At 41.6% G+C, this 20,340-nt stretch overlaps 1 protein-coding gene across 7 annotated transcripts in view; it reads right to left on the bottom strand.

Annotated features, from left to right (window-relative positions):
* GRK3 (G protein-coupled receptor kinase 3) overlaps nt 1-20,340 on the bottom strand; it is a 116,849-nt gene that overhangs the window by 74,032 nt on the left and 22,477 nt on the right. For all 7 annotated transcript variants that reach the window (XR_005054469.2, XM_036993139.2, XM_036993140.2 and 4 more), the window contains one exon: nt 19,618-19,694. Coding sequence is in view for 5 of the 7 variants with exons in the window: in XM_036993139.2 (XP_036849034.2) it covers nt 19,618-19,694 (77 nt within the window). In the remaining 2 variants the exon portion in view is untranslated. The remainder of the gene's footprint in view (nt 1-19,617; nt 19,695-20,340) is intronic.

Here is a 20,340-nt window from a genome sequence, read left to right as displayed (position 1 = left end):
GTAAAGGGATGGAAAAAGATATTGCATGCAACTAATAGAAAAAAGCAGGAGTTGCAGTACTTGTATCAGACAAAATAGACTTCAAAACAAAGAAAGTCACAAGAGACAAAGAAGGATATTACATAATGATGAAGAGGTCAATCCAACAAGAAGATATGACCACTATAAATATCTCTGCACCCAACACAGGAGCACCTACATATGTGAAACAAATATTAACCAAATTAAAAGGGGAAATAGACTGCAATGCATTCATTCCAGGAGACTTCAACACTGCACTCTCTCTAAAGGACAGATCAACCAGACAGAAAATAAGTAAGGAGACAGAGGCACTGGACAACACATTAGAACAGATGGACCTGACAGACATCTACAGAACTCTCCACCCAAAAGCAACAGAATACACATCCTTCTCAAGTGCACATGGAACATTTTCAAGAATAGAACATATACTAGGCCACAAAAAAAGCCTCACTAAATTCAAGAAGATTGAAATTGTACCAAACAGCTTCTCAGACCACAAAGGTATGAAACTAAAAATAAATTATGCAAAGAAAATGAAAAATCCCACAAACACACGGAGGCTTAACAACATGCTCCTAAATAACCAATGGATCAATAACCAAATAAAAACAGAGATCAAGCAATATATGGAGACAAATGACTACAATAATGCAACACCACAAAATCTGTGGGATGCAGCGAAGGCCATGCTAAGAGGGAAGTATATTGCAATACAGGCCTACCTCAGGAAAGAAGAACAATCCCATATATGAACAGTCTAAACTCACAATTAATGAAACTAGAAAAAGAAGAACAAATGAGGCCCGAAGTCAGTAGAAGGAGGGACATAATAAAGACTAGAGCAGAAATAAATAAAATCGAGAAGAATAAAATAGAAAGAATCAATTAAAGCAAGAACTGGTGCTTCAAAAAAATAAAATAGATAAACCCCTAGCCAGGCTTATCAATAAAAAATGAGAGTCTACACACATAAACAGAATCAGAAATGAGAAAGGAAAAATCAATACGGACACCACAGAAATACAAAGAATTATTAGAGAATACTATGAAAAATTATATGCTAACAAACTGGATAACCTAGAAGAAATGGACAACTTTCTAGAAAAATACAACCTTTCAAGGCTGACCCAGAAAGAAACAGAAAATCTGAACTGACCAATTACCAGCAATAAAATTGAAATGGTAATCAAAAAACTACCTAAGAAGAAAACCTCTGGACCAAATGGCTTCACTGCTAAATTTTACCAAACATTTACTGAAAACCTAATACCCATCCTCCTTAAAGTTCTCCAAAAAGTAGAAGAGGGAATACCTCCAAACTCATTCTATGAGGCCAGCATCACTCTAACACCAAAACCAGGCAAAGACACCACAAAAAAAAAGAAAATTACAGACCAATATCCCTGATAAACATAGATGCAAAAATACTCAGCAAAATATTAGCAAATCGAATTCAAAAATACATCAAGAGGATCATACACCATGATCAAGTGGGATTCATCTCAGGGATGCAAGGATGGTACAACATTCGAAAATTCATCAACATCATCCACCACATCAACAAAAAGAAAGACAAAAACCACATGATCATGTCCATAGATGCTGAAAAAGCATTCGACAAAATTCAACATCCATTCATGATATAAACTCTCAACAAAATGGGTATAGAGGGCAAGTACCTCAACATAATAAAGGCCATATATGACAAACCTACAGCCAACATCATACTTAACCACGAGAAGCTGAAAGCTTTTCCTTTAAGAAAGGGAACAAGACAAGGATGCCCACTCTCCCCACTTTTATTCAACATAGTTCTGGAGGTCCTCACCACGGCAATCAGACAACACAAAGAAATAAAAGACATCTCGACTGGTAAAGAAGAAGTTAAACTGTCACTGTTTGCAGATGACATGATATTGTACATAAAAAGCCCTAAGTAATCCACTCCAAAACAAGGCAGTATCTTACACTGGGAGACACACATTTCATCTGCAGTCTTCCTGACAAAAATGCAGAAACTGAATCAAAGTGTTAGGACACATTAAACAGACCAAAATAAAGGGAGATTCTGCAAAACAAATGGCCTGGACTCTTTAAAAATTGTTTACCACTTGGGTCAGGAAGGAAGGCAAAGGAATGTGTCCAGACTAAAGAAAATTAGAGATAGGGCAACTAAATGCAAGTCTGACCCTAAGCTGGATCCTGGACCAAGAAATCCACAGCTAAAACAGAGGTTTGAGGGACGTGTGTTAGCATACAGCGTGCGGATCAGACAGCAACATTGAACTGGTGTTAAAGTTCCTGATTTTGCACATTGTACTCTGGTTATCAAGAGACTGATCCTGTTAGCACGTACTGACTGAAACATGTAATTGTTAAGAAGTGTGATGTCTCCAAATCACTCCCGGGTGGGTCAAAAAAAATTCATGAGAGAATGATGCAGAAAACAGGACAAAAGATAACACAAATGGTGAATCTTTTTACAAGGTACATCAGAGTTCCTTGTCCTGTTCTTGTAACTTTAAATTTACAGAGAAGTCGTATCCAAATACAATATTTAGATTACATAAAAATACAAAGTTGCAAGAAAAAAGGTAAAATCATAGAAATAATGTGACTGAAATCCTACAAAATAATTGGGAAAGGAAGTTCTTGTTTTGCCAAAGAAAACTGAAATTTGGCTTTTAACAAAAATGTTATGTGACTAATAATATAAATGATTGCTGTAAACGTGATTTATCAATTTGCTCCTTTTATAATTAGTAATTTCCTGTCTACCTAAAAAACTACAGGGTTGCACTGGACAGCAGAGCACTTTAAATCATTGAACAAACACAACATAGTGGAAATGCTAATATAATTTAAACAGAGCAATGCTTCTAAGCTCCACTACAATTAAACTTAATTCTGAGAGGGGAATAAAAGTGCTTTAATCTGGTAAATAGAAGTTACATGTTCCAAGAGTTCTGAAAATAAGAATAAATAAGTCCTGAAAAAGAATTTATATTTTGAGAATAATAGAATTCTCAAAACTCAATCATAAGAACACATCCCATCCAATGTTTTTAAAAATTGACACTGGAACACCTTCAGTCAATGATATGTGAATGTCAAAGAGCACATGAAAAGACGTCCACCATCGCTGGTCATTGGGAAAAATTAAAACCACAATTCAAAATTAAATCCACAATGAGCTATCACTATATACTCATTAGAATAGAAAAAAAAAAGACAGTAGCAATGCTGGCAAGGAAGTGAAGCAACTGGAACTCTCACAGGCTGCTAGTAGGAACGCAACTGGTATAGCCTCTTTTGAAAACATTTCTTTAAAGTTAAATACTCATTTGCCATTTGACCTAACAACCCCACTCCTATGTATTTACCCAGAAGGAATGAAAAATGAATGTTCTTATATTCACACTAAAATCTGAACACAGATATTTATTGTAGTTTTACATACAATATCAGAAAACTGCAAATAACTCAAATGTTCTTCAGTTGGCAAATATATGAACAGTGAGGTATCCGTACAGTGGGACTACTCAACAGTACAAAGGAGTGAATTACGGATACAAGCACCAGAAGTGATTCTCGAATGCATTTCACGCTAAGTGAAAGAAACCAGACTCAAAGCCTACATACTCAGTAATTCCACTCATAGGTCATTCTAGAAAAGGAGAAACCATACGAACAGCAAGCAGATCAGTGGTTGCCAGGGGCAGGGTGTGGGTTGACTATGAAGGGGCCCTAGAAAAATTTGGGAGGTAATGAACTGCTCTGTATCTTGGTATCGATGGTGCTTACACAACCTCAAGCGTTTGTAGAAACTCAAGAGGATCGTACACTCCTAACGGCAAATTTTACTTTACGTAAATTATAACTCAATAAACCTGACATCCCATCCCTCCCAAAAATTTATGTGAAAGAAGAAAAAAAAATAACATTGTGTACATACTTTGAGCCAAGCAAGGACCAAGAGTCAAAAGATATTCCAGAATAGCAGCTATAAATGGGCCACAAACTGGGATCTAAATTTCTAGAAGCCAATGCCTGGTCACCTACACGGTTCTCTATGTCTGTAGGATATTGTCCATAAAGCACAAGTTTGTATGGAAGATAAAATTATTCACACACAGAGGCATGGGATCAAAATAAGTAGTTACAAAGGTTCTTGGTAAAGAAAGCACAGATCGGAAACAACTACTCTAACACATGCAGGATACACAACGTTCTGTACAAGTAAAAACAAGGAAATCCTAAAATGATAAACAGAAAAGCAAACTCATAAAGAAATAAAAAACATACAGTTATTAAAAACTGAAAATTCCCATACAGTGTTATGTCCCTCCTGGCTGAATGTTACTAACCTAAATTCTCAAAGAATAGTTCTCACGTTCATTTCTTCCAAGTTCTAACAGGAATAAATAAATATAAATGGAAATGAATATTTATGTTATTATATTTATTTCACACCAACCTTAAATATATTTATTTATATTAGATTCTACTTATCAAACTAGAACTTTCACTTCTTGATTCAAAAACTTTACAGGAGAAAATTATAAATGGAATTAATTCAGGAATATTGTAAACAGGAAGGTCTTCTAACATCCATTTATCCATCCCACCACCCCCCAATTTAAATTTAGCACACACAAATTGAATAAACTATTCTGAGATAAATTCATGGGATTATTCATTTACATAATGGGGAGAGTTGGGGCCCTGAATATTAAGAATCTATCAGACAAAAGCACAAGTGGTAATAAATGTGGCCAAAGAAAAATTCATGGAATGTTCCAAGCAATTGGCTCATAACACAAAAGGGAACGAAGGAAGCTAGGACTGGGAGAAGACTGTAGAAATATTATGGCAAGAAAATTCTATCTAAACTCTTGTAATAGTTGGCTTACTTTCAACCTTTTAAAAATATGTTATTATGAAACGGCAGAAAAGAAAAACTTTTACCATGTTAATATTCTTCCCAGACTGTGGTCAATTTTTTCATTTATCACAATTCTATGCAGATCTAACAGTAAGTAAACAAACTGACAAAATAAAGTGAGGTTTAAAGTAGCTTAAAATGAAATAGAAACATTGTTCCAATAAACTTGATTCATTGAGAAGTCCCTAAGACTTCTCAAAGAATAAGGATTAAAACTGGCATTACATAAATTAGGGTATGAATGTATAACCACAGAACAAACACAACCAAGGCAAAATGGGTGTGTGTGTGTGTGTGTGCATGTGTGTAAACATGCTGAGTCTAACCATAATTTTAACAAGGAAGAAGTAGAATAAGAGTCAACGAATTGATACATGTATGTTCATTTTGTGATAATTCATGAAGCTATGCACTTAAGATTTGAGTACTCTTCTATATGGTATTATACTTCAGTAAAAGTTCATTTAAAACAAAAGAGAACCAACTAATACGCCCATAACAGGACACTCTAAGTGTAAAAAAAGGGGTTCTCAAAACAAATATAATCTACTCTGCGTGAGTTGTGTGTAGGAGAGGCTCTGCTTCTGAGATCACTGCACAGCGACCTCACTCAGCTCCCGCCACCTGTCCAGGCCCCTCTCCAATTCTTCCTGCACGCAGCTGCCCCAGACCTGACCGTGCTGCTCCCTGCTTTTGAACTTCTCACCACAGTTGCTTCATCTGTACTGCAGTGAACACAGGGGAAGAGCCTGGCTCACGGAGAAAACCTCCCGCTAACCTGGGGCACCTGCCTTGCACTGTTACAGAATAGGAAAGACTTCTCCATGCAGAGCCCCTGACATGCTGGGTCTTTGTTACAGGCACTTGCGTTACCTAACGTAACACACAACGTAAAGGCAAGCACAAAATACAACTCTTATTTTCCATCACGCTGTGTACATGTATTTACACCACACTATACACATTGTCTCCATCAGCCTATTTACTGTAACACCATACCTTGGTCATCTTCCTATACTAATCACAGAAGAGCTACCTGCTTCCTTCCTACAGCTGCATGGTATTCCTTCAAACAGACGGTCATAATTTATATAACTTGTTCCCTAATGATGAACATTTGGGCTGTTGCAAACATTTTGCTCTTACAAAACTGCTGCAATAAACAACTGCGCCCATACATCATTCAAGCCTATCTGTAGGATACACTCCTCAGAGTGAAACTTCGGAGCCCGAGGGTATACCGACACACTGTTAGAGCTGGCCACACAGCCCCACTGAGCGTACCTGCTGGTGCTCCTGCCAGCAATGGCTCAGGGTGCTGTTCAAAAACCCACAGCCACACCATGTGTGTGCTATTAAACTTTTGGATCTTTTGATCCAAACTTCTGATCCAATTTGAAAGCTAAAAAACACAACAATATGTCAAAGTAACTTTAATTTGCATTTCTCATGTTTTAATAGTTGAAACCTTTTCATATGGCATAGGCCCATTTGTTTTTCCTTTTTAATGGCCCGCCTTTCCACAGCTTTTGCCCATTTTTACCCTGGGTTATTGGTCTTTTGCTCCCAGCAGTCTAGGGCATTTCTGTACCGGGGTTGGCCAGTCACTGCTGCTGCTCAAGGCATCTTGACGGCTCTGCACTTCTCAGGTGCTGGGCCCCATCCGGGTGATCCCTGTGTCCTTTTCTGGCATGAATGGCAGTACCCCTAGCATTTCTACATTCAGCATGACACGGGCCTTTGGGACAGCCAGCTGGAACCATGCTAGGAAAGATGCGTCAGGAAAGAGCACTTGCTTCCTCCTGGGCTCCCCAAGGGAAATGGCCTGTCTTGTGTATTTTTCTCTCTAATCCCCAGCGCAGCAGGGCTGGATGAGCCCATACACATTTGGTAAATTCACTAAAGGAAAGATCAGTATGGCTTGTGGTACAGCCACAAATGGTTTCAGGAAGAAGTGAACAGAAGCTGGGTGTGGAAAGATTGATAAGCGGGAGAACCGACAGACAAGTGGTCAGAGGCAGGAGATTTCAGCTGAGGATAAAAAATACAACACGGAAAAAGTGAGACTCCAAATCTGAACGGAGCAAGGGCCTTGGGGGAAGTGGCGGAAGAGACGTCCCCCCGGGGGCCAGGGGTGTGCTGGCACAGTAGGCTTTCTCCAGCAGGCTGGGTCTGCGTACAAGGACACCAGTACCAGGTAAATACCAAATCAGCTGCACAATGCTTAGTGTTTTCTCACAGCTTTGAAAAGCCAAAGCCTGCTGGGCAATACTTTCAATATAAATGGGCAATTGTTTTGTAAAAAAATTTTTAAATCAGCCCTTGAATCCAGGTCTGAGGACTTTAAAGCCAGACTCTCCCTAAACACGGAGAAGTTGATTCTTACCCCTACTCCTTCCCCGTGGGTCTCTGGAATACTCATCTGACACCTCGCCTGACCCCACAGGGCCCTTCGCACCCTCTTCCCGTTCCCTAAGCAGACCTAAACAGGGCCTGGGTATTGACCCCTATTGTAACAACAGTGCCTGCCTGCTACCACCCCCTGAATATTTCTATTAGAGTCTGAAGATGTTATCAAAAGCCTTCAGGACTCAGAAGAACAGAAGCACGGCAGTGCCAGGTGGCCAGGCTGCTGCAGCCCCCCAGCTGGGACGAGAGGACCCCCAGACTCCAGCAACTTGTGGCTGGAGATGCTTTTCCCATTTGCTGTGAAAGGCAGTGACAGTGGAGTGACTGGCACCCAGAGCACTGAGGCGGTTTCTCTGATTATTTTGCCCAAATTCATTTTAACTTATAACCACTGATGATGATCTGTTAGGTCAGTGGAGTGGGTGCTTTCAGAAGTCACACAGTAAGTTTAATTTTTTTACGGCAGTTCCAGTCAGGGCCTTATATCATCTCCAGAAGGGGGATGTCGCCATGGGAAGCAGAGCTCGGCTCTATCTCGCTCCCTCCACCCTTGAGTGGCGGGCGTGCAATTACAACCCGCCTCCATGATCAGTCTACTCAGAATTGCTGCCCAACTGCCCTCCATTCCCACGGAAGCTCATGCCATCACGGGAGCCCGCAGCGCACAGGTGCCCCGGAGGGCGAGTGATGGAGGGGACACTGGGCATGTCGTCGGTGGGCCGTCACTCCCCCCTGGGATGCTCATACCACACTGAAAAAATAATCACATGGCAGACAGGCACTCTTTACACAAAATGCCACACAGAAGAGTTTTATCATAATGGCAGCTGAAAGGATTTCGGGTGGAAACAGGAAGTCAACAACAAAAAGAGTCAATTCCTCTGATGTATGAAACACTGAGTGAGAAGCTTTAGGGTCACACAGAGAGGAAACAGCTTCAGAGATTATCTTTGGTCTCAAGGAATGTCTACTCTGGCTGGGAACAGAGGGCAGGCGGCGCCCAGAACACCACATTCCCCACGCTAAGAGCCAAACAAACACCACAGACAGAAGTGCACTGTGGGTGTCGGAAAATGCCCGCTGCAGTCAGGAATCGGGGCTCAGGCTTACCTTCCTGCAGGGGGCCTTTCAGAAAAGCACAGGCCAGCAGAGGGCACACCACAGAGAAACAGATGGGAAGGAAGGTGTGACAGGCGAAAGAGTGACATGGCCAGGACAAGAAGAGACGGGGGCCGACCCTGGTGATCTGAATGACAGCAGCAAGGGGAACTGTGTCCTGTCATGGGTTTAGGGCAGGAGCCCAGTCCTTAGCCGACCTCTGAGGTTCTGCCCCCAGGGTATCCCCAACCCACCGCATGCCTCTCCACTGCCCACACCGAGGGCATCCACCATGAGCAACGTCCGGAAGGTGGCAGGAGCCTCCACATTCATTCTCCCTGTCTCCACTCCCGGTGTCCGTAAAGAGGCTAGAATGATCTTAATGTTAAGGTGTGGTCAGAACCTCCCAGCGCTTCCCATCACACACACAGTGAGGGCCCGGTGCTCACCCGTCTCCGCTGTCCCCGGACCCCCGTGGGGGTGGCTCCTTCTTTCTCCATCTCGGCTCAAATCACCTCCTTGAAGTAACGTCGCCCAAACAACTAATTGAAGCGATCACCTGGACACTCTTTCTTGTCACCTGCTCTTCACTGACACCACCACTGACAAGACGCTCAGACTCAACTGACAGTCACAGTCCCCCAGGTCAGATGACCCCTCCACCCACCAGCAGTGGGCACACCCTCAGCTCCAGCTCCTCTCAGACAACAGGCTCTAGGGTCTTAGCCCGCCCTGTGCTAATGTTCCTGAGTTTCCCAATTGATGAAACAAAGGACTGGGATGCCTAAAATCTAATGTTTCATTTAGGCCTAACATTCTATGCCTTCATGAACAGAACTGGGATCAGTTTTGATTTGAGGCATATTCTGAACATCATAAAGGAGAAAGCGGCGATGGGAGGAAGGGCCCCGAGCAGGGCTCCCGGCAGGCTATTCTGGGTCCAATTCTCTCCACCACCAGTTCTGAACCCCCTTGTTGGTTTAAGAGTAAAAACCACAAAACAGAACTGATTTCAATCTTCGTGAACAGTCACAAATCACATGGTGAGCAAATGGATTCTGAAAGACTGAAGACCAATAGTGCTTTTTTAAAAATGTTACCCTTTCATCCACACTCAACGCCAAACAAAAAAAGACTTGATTGGAGAATGAGTGCATCTTCCGCGGTAAGCCTGTCTGCTTCTTTAAGTTGCCCTGGTTTCCCTTTGTGTGGCACTGGTGTAAATAAGTCTGGGAGACTAGAATCCTTTGCTGGGATTTCTCTTCTTACCTAAACTATTAACAGCCTTCCGTTCATCAGGGAACAGAAAGAGACCAGGGTTGGAAAAAAGCTCTGAGCTTCAGGCCACCCTAAAAGCATCGGGCAGAATGGCAAGGACGCATGACGGTACTCCAGCGAAGGGCCCGCAGTGCAGAGCAGGCTACCTTCATTCCAGACGCATGAACAAAACCTCGCCTGGTATCTTCAGCCTCTTATCTGAGCCTCTTCTTCCTAAATGAGCCTCTCTTGGCCCTAAGTGAGCCCTAGGACATGATGTCCCCTGCAAGCCCCTATCCCTGCCATCTCCTGCCATATTGCCACACAGTCCATCGCAAACCCGATCTTTGAGCCTGGACTGCAACGACTGCTCACCCCTCCACCGCTGCCCTGCAAGTTCAAAGGCCAGGTCCACCTCTGCATGCTGCCCCGCTGCCTCCCAGCCCATGTTTCCATAGCAACGAGACCGCTCCCCAAATGCTTGAGCCACAGTGCCAGCCCAACGCTCACACTTATGTCCCATCTCACCCGTAGTAACAGCCCAAATCCACGCAATGGCCTAAAACACCTTTCCAACCTTCCGCATCCGACAGGCCCACCCAGCCCCTCAGCGGCAGCTCCAGGCCTCCTCATGGGCCCTCCGCCCTGCAGCTCCCCTCCTGGGGTCTCTGCCCTGCTGAACCCAGAGCCTGGACCTGCTTTCCCCAGATAAACACACAGGGGCTCAGCTCCCTCTCCTCCCCCAGGGCTTTGTTAAATTGTCCTTTTACAAGCTGTGTGTTTTCAAAACGCCCTGTATGAAACTGCCCTACATGCCAGCACGCCCTGCATCTCCTCCAAGCTCTACGATTATCCATGACATCCACGGCCATGGGGACAGTATATATTTGTTGGTCTGTCTCCCCCTGCAGGAAGTCAGCCCCAAGGAAGCACAGACTTCACTGCCATTCACTGATGCAGTCCCCAGTGCAAACAAGAACATGTGCCTCGGGGTGAAATCCACTGAATGAATGACTGAATTTTTAGTAACAGATTTCACACAAAGCCTGATAACCACCTCATAGTGTATGTCCACATTTCCTAGTTTTGACTGACTAGAAGCAGAAATACTAAAATGAATCAAGGGCAATAAAACCCTCAGGAAAGGTATTCCCAGAAGAGCCAAAACCAGGGGACATCCTGACAGTGCACTGCCCCTTGGAATTTCATAACGCGTCTGGAGCTCTAAAAATCCTAAAATGGCCCAGTCATTCCCCCGGCTGTCAGCTCAAACAGCTGACGGACAAAGTTCCCAGAAGAGGTGGTGTTTCCTAGGTCCTTGGAATTCTCTGGCAATATATATTAGAACCACACATTCGCTTATATTGCTGGAGCATGTAATTTTTCTCCCCTAAAATATGTGGACCTGGCAGGGAGAGGATCTGTCAGCTGCAGATGCTGGCTAATTGGCTAGGCTTACCTTTTGGCTAAGAGAGCAGCCTCCCCGACACTGGCCTTGGGAACTAAAGGTATGCCTCAGAAACATCAGCAGCAGCTGCTTTCATGCATCCATCTCAGCGACTCCTTGGCAGAGGTAAACACCCTTTACAATGGGTGAACACTGGCATGCCAGAGGTCTGTGTGTTTCACATACACACCGCGCTACTCATCTTTCACAGGCAGAGCTGGTTGATGGTGGGAAGCCCTTTGTGGCCTGATGCTGTCTTAGTCCCTTCGATGTGACTTTCATTTAACGAGACATTTCCAGTGAAACACTCAAAACATGCTTGATTGTGAAGGTCTTGTTCAGCAAAGCACAGACAGCAGACCTGCTACAGGGAGATCTTTGTGCACTGCCCCCAAGTTGTGGATTTTCAGTGTCACTATGTATTCAACAGGAATTGCAGAGTTGATATGTTATTTTTTTTTAAAAAAGGAACTCATATGCCTGCTAATTTTCAACTTTTCCTGATGACAGACAGAACAAGGCACTGTGAAGGGCATGGTTTCCAGTCCAGGCTCTGCCTTTGGGAGCCATGAGAACTTGGTTGTTATTTTACCTCGCACATGGGACACTCGGCGCAGTGTTTCATACACAGGTGGCCAGTGCCGTCTTAAATTAATAGTAATCCCCACAACCACAACTCAGAAGACCTCAGAGAAAAACTAAAGAGCAACAATTTGGAAGATCATAGAGTTGCCAGACTGCAGATCAAGGGTTTAGGGGTCATACACCAGTGTTCCTACAGTTCTAGTGATCAGCAGATGTTACAGGATTGTGCTACCCCAGTGAAATGTAGCTTTTCTACACTTCTCTTGAAAAATGACCATTATCGCTGACCTTAGAACTTGGATGATGGTTTTATTAAAAAGGAAAACCAATCCTAATAAACTGGGTTGAGAAAAAAAAAAAGGCAACTGAATTTCCACAGAAATACTTTAGTCCTTTCACCCTTTTTGAAAGCTGGCTCATATCTCTCCAAAGCTAGTGGCCGATACCCAGCCGTGCTGAAGCCAACCTAGATAAAGAAGTCACCTGAAAAGACTGCCTGCCAGTAAGGTTTCAAGTAACAACTCTTCCCTCTTCCTCTTACTGGGAAACCAAAGTTGAAACTGTGCACAATCTGTGCACCTACTTTCCCTGGGCTCCCTCACAGGCTCTCTGCCTATTGCTGCAGGGCCTTTTTAATTGAAAATCCAATTAGCTGTGCTTAGTCAAGTGTTTATCTCTGCTATTTGGAAGTTTAAATGGATCTAACTCTTTCCCTCGCTCAAAGTCTCCACAAAGGCATGGATAATTGTCTGAATGAAGCCCCAGGTTTTTCTCCTCCAAGTGATTGGTTGCTCTCAGTGGGAGAAAGTTTTATAGATAAGACAGGGTGGGAACCTGGACCTGGGAATGTCAATCAGTGGACATTAGTCAGGGAAGGCCCTACCCAATGACAGAAACAAACACTTCCAAACAAAGGTGTAAACAGAAGGGAAACAAGGCTTGAGGCCAGCTCCGAGGTTGAGTCCCCTCCCTACATCCATTTGCACGAGTGCTCAATTTGTTCCAAACTTATGTCGGCCTTTGAGTCAGGAGTTGCACAGTTATAAATATTTGCAGATTTTAACCATCTATTGTGATTTGAAGTATAAAACACTTCAAGCAACACTTCCATGAACTATAGAACAGACTGGAAACTCGGTTCTTTGAAACTGACCAAAAAGTAATCCTAAAATGTTTTATTCTGTCACTTCTGTTATTTTACTATTTCTATGGTCTTGTATAATTACTAAGTTTTTAAAAATAGGTACCTATGATATATCTGGGTTCATCTCTATTTCTCTAGGGAAAGCCCCCAAGTTTTTTTTCGTAGGACTTTGTAAAGCAGTAATTTGTTTTTCCAACACACTCTTATAATGAAACATATACTCCTGTTTTCAGAGCCCATAGCAAGTATATTTCTTACACTTTCACCCCAAATGCCAAATATAATTTATGCATTCTATGTAAACGTCCTTTGAAATCATATGAGACCAACATAAAAAATTTTAAGGAATCAACATGAAAAATTATTTTGGAAGAAGTGAAGTTGCTTTTATTCAAAAATGGGATCAAAGTAGAAAATCCTAAGACATTCACCATTCACATACACGTGCACATGCATACACACAACACACACAAATCTAATAGAATAAACTAATTCAGCAATATTGCAGGAAACAAGATCATTATATGAAAACCCATCATTCTATTTCCATGTACCAGCAGTGAATAATCAAAAATGAAATTATGGACACAATTCCATTCAAAATAGCATCAAAAACATTAAAATACTTGGGAACAAATTTAACAAGACATGTAAGTCTGAAAACTACAAAGCATTGATGAGAGAAATGAAGGATGATCTGCAAATGTGGAGACATTCTCACAGATTAGAAGACTTAATATTGTTAAAACAGCAATTCTCTCCAAATTGATCTACAGAGTCAACACAATCCATATCAAAATCCAAGTAGGATTTTTTTGTTTGCAGAACTTGATAAACTGATGCTCAAATTTATATGGAAATGCAAAGAAGCCACAGGAGCCAAAAACAATTTTAAAAGAAAATGAGCAAAGTGGGATTTCCTGATTTCAAAACTTACTATAAAGCTACTGTAATCTCGACAGGGTGGTACTGGCGTAAGGACAGACATATTGATCAATGGAACAAAACTGAGTCTAGAAATAAGTCCTCAAATTTAAGGCCAAGTAATTTTCAACAAAGGTGCCAAGGTAATTCAATGGAGAAAGGAAACAATTTTTTGACAAACAGTGTTCAGACAACCGGATATCCACATGCAAAAGAAATTAATTTAGACCCTTACCTCATATCATACATGAAAATTAACTCAAAATCAGCCAGACCTAAATATAAGAGCTAAAATAATAAAACTTCTAGAAGAAAATCTTTGTGACATTTAGTTAGGCAAAAAGTTCTTAGATGTGACACCAAAGTATGATTTATTTCTTTTAAAATGTATAAATAGGACTTTATCAAAATTAAACCCTTCTGCACTTCAAAAGTCACCCTCAAGAAAATGAAAAACAGAAGCCACTAACTGGGAGAAAATATCTGTAAATTATACACATGATAAATAACATAAAGACAATCAATTTTTTAAATGGGTGAAAAGATTTAAATACACATTTCATCAAAGAAGATGAAAGAATGGCTAATTAGCACAATATCATTAGCTGTTAGGGAAATACAAACCAAGACCACAACAAAGAGCCACTTCATACCGGCTAGAATGGCTATGATTGAAAAGACGTCAGCAAGTGTTAGCAAGGCTATCACAACCCTAGGACTCTGGTACATTGATGGTGAGGACATAAAACAGCATAGCCACTTTGGAAAACAACTAGTAGTTCCTTAAAGAGTGAAACACACAACTTGGCGATTCAACTCCTCGTTACATAGCCAAGATAAATGCTAACATATGCCCATACTTGTACACAAATGTTCTCAGCAGCAGCACTTGAGACAAAAAATGGGAATAATCCAACTGTCCATCAATTGATTAACAGATAAACAAAACACGGTCTACCCACATATAATGGGATATTATTCAGCAGCAAAAGTGGTTGAAAGACTGGTACACACAACCTAAATGAACCTCCAAAATCTTACACTAAATGAAAGAAGCCAGATGCAAAAGACTAGTCTACATAGAGTAAGATTCCTCCCATATGTAATGTTCAAAAAAGGCAAAACTATAGAGACAGAAAGCAGATTAATGGTTGCCTGGGGCTGACAACAGGAGTGACTACAAATGGGCACAAGAGGTCTCTCTCAGGAATGGAAATGTTTTAAAACTGGACTGTGGTAATGATTGCACAAACTGTGAAAATGTACTAAAACTCATCAAACACAATGGGTGAATTTTATGGCATGCAATACCACACCTCAATAAAGCTGTTTCTGAAAAAGGAAAAATTGTGAAGTTTTGTTTCCTTTTGACCAAAAATCATGTTCCAGTCACCAACATTATTTCACGCACAAATTCAAAAAGATTAATATTCAAACTCTGGGTTAAGTTCTGAAGTCAGTGTTAGGAAATGAAATGTGTTCCATGGCAGTATGTGATGTAATATTACATTAGCCATTATGTTCTTTATACATGAGAGTAACATTTGCATACTTCATGAATTAAGTATCTATTTTAGAGTCTCCTTATAATCAGAAACATCCGTCTCTAATCTGAGTGGGTATGCAGAAAGAGAAGCTAAGTAGATTGTTGACATACAAATGGCATTTGTCAAATGCCATGTGCCTTCCTGATATATGATGAGATTATTATTTCAGTATATCTTACAGAAGAAAACAGCAACAAAATCTTCTTAACCATAACTGACAAGTTGACTTTGTCTATTCAATAACCAGTATCCCTTTCAAACGATCCTCTCAATGAGACCAAACCAAGAACACTGTCGAAATCTACATGCGTTAAGTTTTACTGACAGCAAATCAGGAAATCAACTTAAATGACACCCAAAAAGACATTCATTTCTGTATAAGAATGTGATAGAGGATACAAGCAGCTGCCATTTAATCTTTTTTATTTTGAAAATTGGCAATTAAAAACAAAGAACTAAACATTTATCCTGCTGTATGAGTTTTCTATTGCTGTATAACAAATCACCACAAACTCAGGGACTTCAAAACACCACTCATTTATTAGTTCACAGTTCTGTAGGCCAGAAGTCCTGGGGGGCTCTGCTGGGTTTTCTGCTTAGGAACCCACAAGGCCAATAGGTGTTGACAACCTGGTTTTTTATCTAGTGGCTCTGGGGAGCAATCTGCTTCCAAACTCATTCAGGTTGTTGGCAGAATTCAGCTCCTAGGGTTGTAGGACTGAGGTCTCTGTTTCCCTGCTGCCTGGCAGGGAGGGCTCATGCTCACCTCCACAGAGCAGCATGTGGCCCCCTCCATTTGCAAAGCTGGCAACAGCGTGTCCAATGTTTCCTGTGCTGCAAGCTCTGTGACTTCCCCTGCTGCTGCCAGTTTGAGGAAATTCTCTGCTTTTAAATGACTGGTATGAGATTAAGACATCTGCAAATCTTTTTCAGCTGGGTTACTCACAGGAGTAACACTGGGAGGCAGAAGTCATGGGGGTCACATTAGCAGTCTACAAACCACACCTGCCTTTCCTACAAGAACTGTATTTAAAGGCAACTAAATAGCTCTAGTTGATGAGTAAAAGCAATAAATGTGGAAGGAATGGCATAATAAGAAAACTCACCATTTTGCAACACCCTAATAAAACAAGAGATTTAGACAACATCATCAATGAAAATGAAACAAGACAGATAACAGCCTAATGAGGGCCTTGAGAGCTGAGCCCACTTTAGAGGGACACCTATGTGTCATGTGCTCTGCGACACAGTACACAGCACCACCTGTGAGGTGCTCTTGCCAAAAAAGTCCCATTCAAATTGCAATTTAAACGATGTCATAAGGAAGCAAGCAGAAAAGTCCAAAATGTGGAACATTCTACAATAAACCTGTTCTCATTTCTTCGGTAAGTAAAGAGAGAGAGAGAGAGAGAGAGTGTGTGTGTGTGTGTGTGTGTGTGTGTGTGTGGTGTGTGTGTGTGTGTGTGTGTTCGGGGTTTGCAATACAAGAACAGTATTTGGATCCTGATTCGAACAAACAAAGGGTTAAAAGGGCACTTTTAGGTTAATCAGAAAAATTTGAACATAGATTTACCTTTTTTATTGGTTGAAAGAAAGATTAAGGTTGTTGTATAGGAAAACTACTTTTTAGAGATGAAAAACCAGAGAACCACAGAAAGTGACAAGGTGTTGACACAGAAATCGACGAGGCAGTAACACATGCAGGAAGTCATGGAAAGGGGCTGACTGAGTAGGTGGGAAAGAGGAAGGGGAGAAGGAGGGTGCTAGGAAGAGACAGGAAGACAGAAGACCTAGCAAGTTGGGCAGATTTGCTCCGGCCATGGCCCACCTGCTGTTCTGTTCCCCACACAAACCCCGATGACCAGAATGAAATATTTCTATGTGGCCAGCAGCCATTAGTTCTCCACACCTTGTCCTCAGAGCACAGAGGGGCCACATATCAGATGTCTCTCAGAGCTCATCACCCACCCTTGGGGCACTAAACTTCACGGGTTACCGCAGAAGCTATATTGAGTGAACACTGCCTTCATAGGTGGCTAATCTTTATAGACTAGATAAAAAGTAGTTTACAAAAATTCAAAGATTTTTCTGTACTGGTTTCTGCTTGAACAACAGAGCATCATTCACTCTTTCTAAAAAAAAAATCTATCCAGTTCTTACCAGATGACCTTTTACAGTAAATTTTATATTCATTGTTTCCTTTCCAACAGTCTCAGAAAAGGAGAGCAAGTCACTTCACTGACCTGGGTCTACATCTCCTTACCTGTAAACAGAGGGCAGCCCCAAATCATCTCTAGGAATGGTCAGTCACAAAGGGATCAGCCTGTCTGTGCCTAAGAGTCATGGGAACAGAACTAAACGCAGTAACAATTCTGGGGAACTTTGGTAAGACCTTAATTTCTTATAATTTTAATAATGTAATTTCCTTTAGTATAAAAACCATTTAAAAACCAAGACACAGTTGCCCAGCAAACCATATCTGAGTAACTGTGAGAGGCAAGCAGGGTAGCAAAGAAAGGAAAAGAGCTTCATTCTCTTAGGCTCGGCTATGGGGAGTTCATGCGAAAATTAGATTATCTGTTTATCACATTACTATGGGCAGATTAGCAAATAGCTAGCCCATAGGCCAAATGATAAATCCTATCCTAGTTGAGAATAAAACAGCAACTGATTTTGGAGAATAGAAAAAAAAAAGCTGTGAAGACTGTAACTCTTATCTGACCCAGAGGAGAGTCACCCCGAAGCAAGCCACCAGCCTTTCAAGTAAGCAGGTGAGAACATCGTATCTCACTTCTTCACGGGCCTTGAAGCCCCACCCTAAAGCAATTCCTGCTCAGTCCTAGTTTCTCAAGGCACTAGGTGCTGGTAACCATGGAGCACTCCTACACAGCCACACGTCTGCACAGGCCAAATGAACAGAGTTGGGTCTCGACCAGGGAGAGATGGGTCCTTGACTTCCGTGAACACATCAGGGGGAGCCCTGGTGACCTGCTAAGTAGAGTGATCGGAGCCACAGAAATAAGAGTAATGGTGGAACTGACAAAAATAAGCAGCGTACATTATCTGTTCATGTGCATAAATTGGAAATGACCCAAATGAGAACAGCAGTGCCTCCAGGGAGAGTATTAGTTTTCTGTTGCTACATGATTGACTGTCCTGGAACTTCACAGATGAAAACAGCACAGTTCTGTGGGTCAGAAATCTAGGAGCAGCTTAGCGGGTGTCAGCTAGGTCTGTAGTAATCTCGAGGTTCAACAGGGAGAGGGTTTACTCCCAAACGCAGTCATGTGGTATTGACAGACCTCAGAAATCTCTTTTCCAAGCTCAGTCACATGAGCCTCTTCAAAGGCCTACTTTATGACACGGTAGCTGGCATCCCTCAGGGAATGAGACATAAAATGCAAAATGTCCGCCTTTTTACACCTACCTTGGAAATGATGACCTATCACTTATGCTATATTCAGTTTATTAGAAACAAACCAGTAAGCCCAGTGGAGTGGGAAAACACAGGACCTAAATACCGGGAGGCAGAGATCACTGGGACTCATTTTAGAGGCTGCCTACTACAAAAAGAATCTAGACTTGATTATTAAAATAAAAGATTAAAGGCATTTTGTTTAAAAATAAAGTCAAAGAAGCAAAACAATGTGGTGTTTAAGATTCTATTAGATATGCTAAGATAGCTAATATTGTCATTAAGCAAAAGTATTTTGAAATTAAACTTGTGTTTATTCATCCACGTTTAAAAATAAATAAATAAAAATAAGGAGCGTACAGACCCACAACCCATGGGAACTGATGAGCTCGAGCCAGCCAGCCCCACCCTCCGGAAGGAGACAGCGAGCCCCAAGAGTGGGCTAATGTTCACGAGGAATGCATGCTGACTCCCTTTGACCACAGGCAGGACAGCAGCAGGGCAGGAGGCCGAGGACCTCAGAAGCAGGTCCAGAGAGAGCTTCTTCTTCTGCCAACTACCCGATCCTTCGATGTTGGCAACCCCCAAGCTGCCTGCAAACCTAGAGTCAAACAAGTCTGGTTCCCAACAGTTTATTCACAAGATGTACTACCGGGAGTTTAAGTAATCATTAAGTATCTTATCAATGACATGAAATTTCCTTCAATCCCATCTTAAGCTGTAACGCACATAAAGCACCAGGGCTGCCTTTATACCTCACTGTCAGGTCACCCGATACCCTTATCAACATTAAAGTACGCCAGTTGAACAAGCAGGACTCACCAATTTTCTGATTAAAAATCTTGTCGAAGGTTATTTCATTTCTCTCCTCAAGATACTTCTGCATCACACTCCGGATACTGAAAGAGAAGAGTGACATGTTTTTAACAAGTACAGCCTGCATCATGAGTTAACCACCACTCGAGTGAAAAATACATGGATGTCTCAACTCAAGGATATTGACATCCAGGACTGCATGAATGGCTGACCAGACTTAAAGCTGGGGACACCACGGTTCCAGCTGGTGACTCAGGGCCAACCTTTCATGTACAGACTTGACTACAAAAAATAACTTAAGGACTTCAGGAAAGCTCATCCTCAACACCACCAATTTCCAAAAGACACATGAGCATGCACACACCTGGGACAAATTCTGCTAATCAATGAGTGGGCTTCTTTCTAAAACAAAAGCAAATGTTCACTGGATATATGGTCAACATTTAAAACAATCACATTTCTATAAATCAACAGTGAACCATGAGAAAACATAATTTGAAGGATGATTTCACTTATGATAAAATAAGACAGAAATGTCTTGAAATAAATCTTTCAAAATACCTGTAGGAGTTTTACAGGAAAATTACAAATTGTATTGAGTGACATTGAAGGTCTTGATGAATAGAAAGATACACCACAGTTATGAACAGAAAGATTTAATATTGCAAAAATTCAAAGCCTACCCAAATTTATCTATAAAATCAACACCATCTCCATCAATATTCCACA

The sequence above is a fragment of the Manis javanica genome, chromosome 15 (assembly GCF_040802235.1).
Source record: "Manis javanica isolate MJ-LG chromosome 15, MJ_LKY, whole genome shotgun sequence".
NCBI classification, from domain to species: domain Eukaryota; kingdom Metazoa; phylum Chordata; class Mammalia; order Pholidota; family Manidae; genus Manis; species Manis javanica.
The sequence above is the reverse complement of the archived record's forward strand: the minus strand, read 5'-3'. Positions and strand labels throughout refer to the sequence as shown.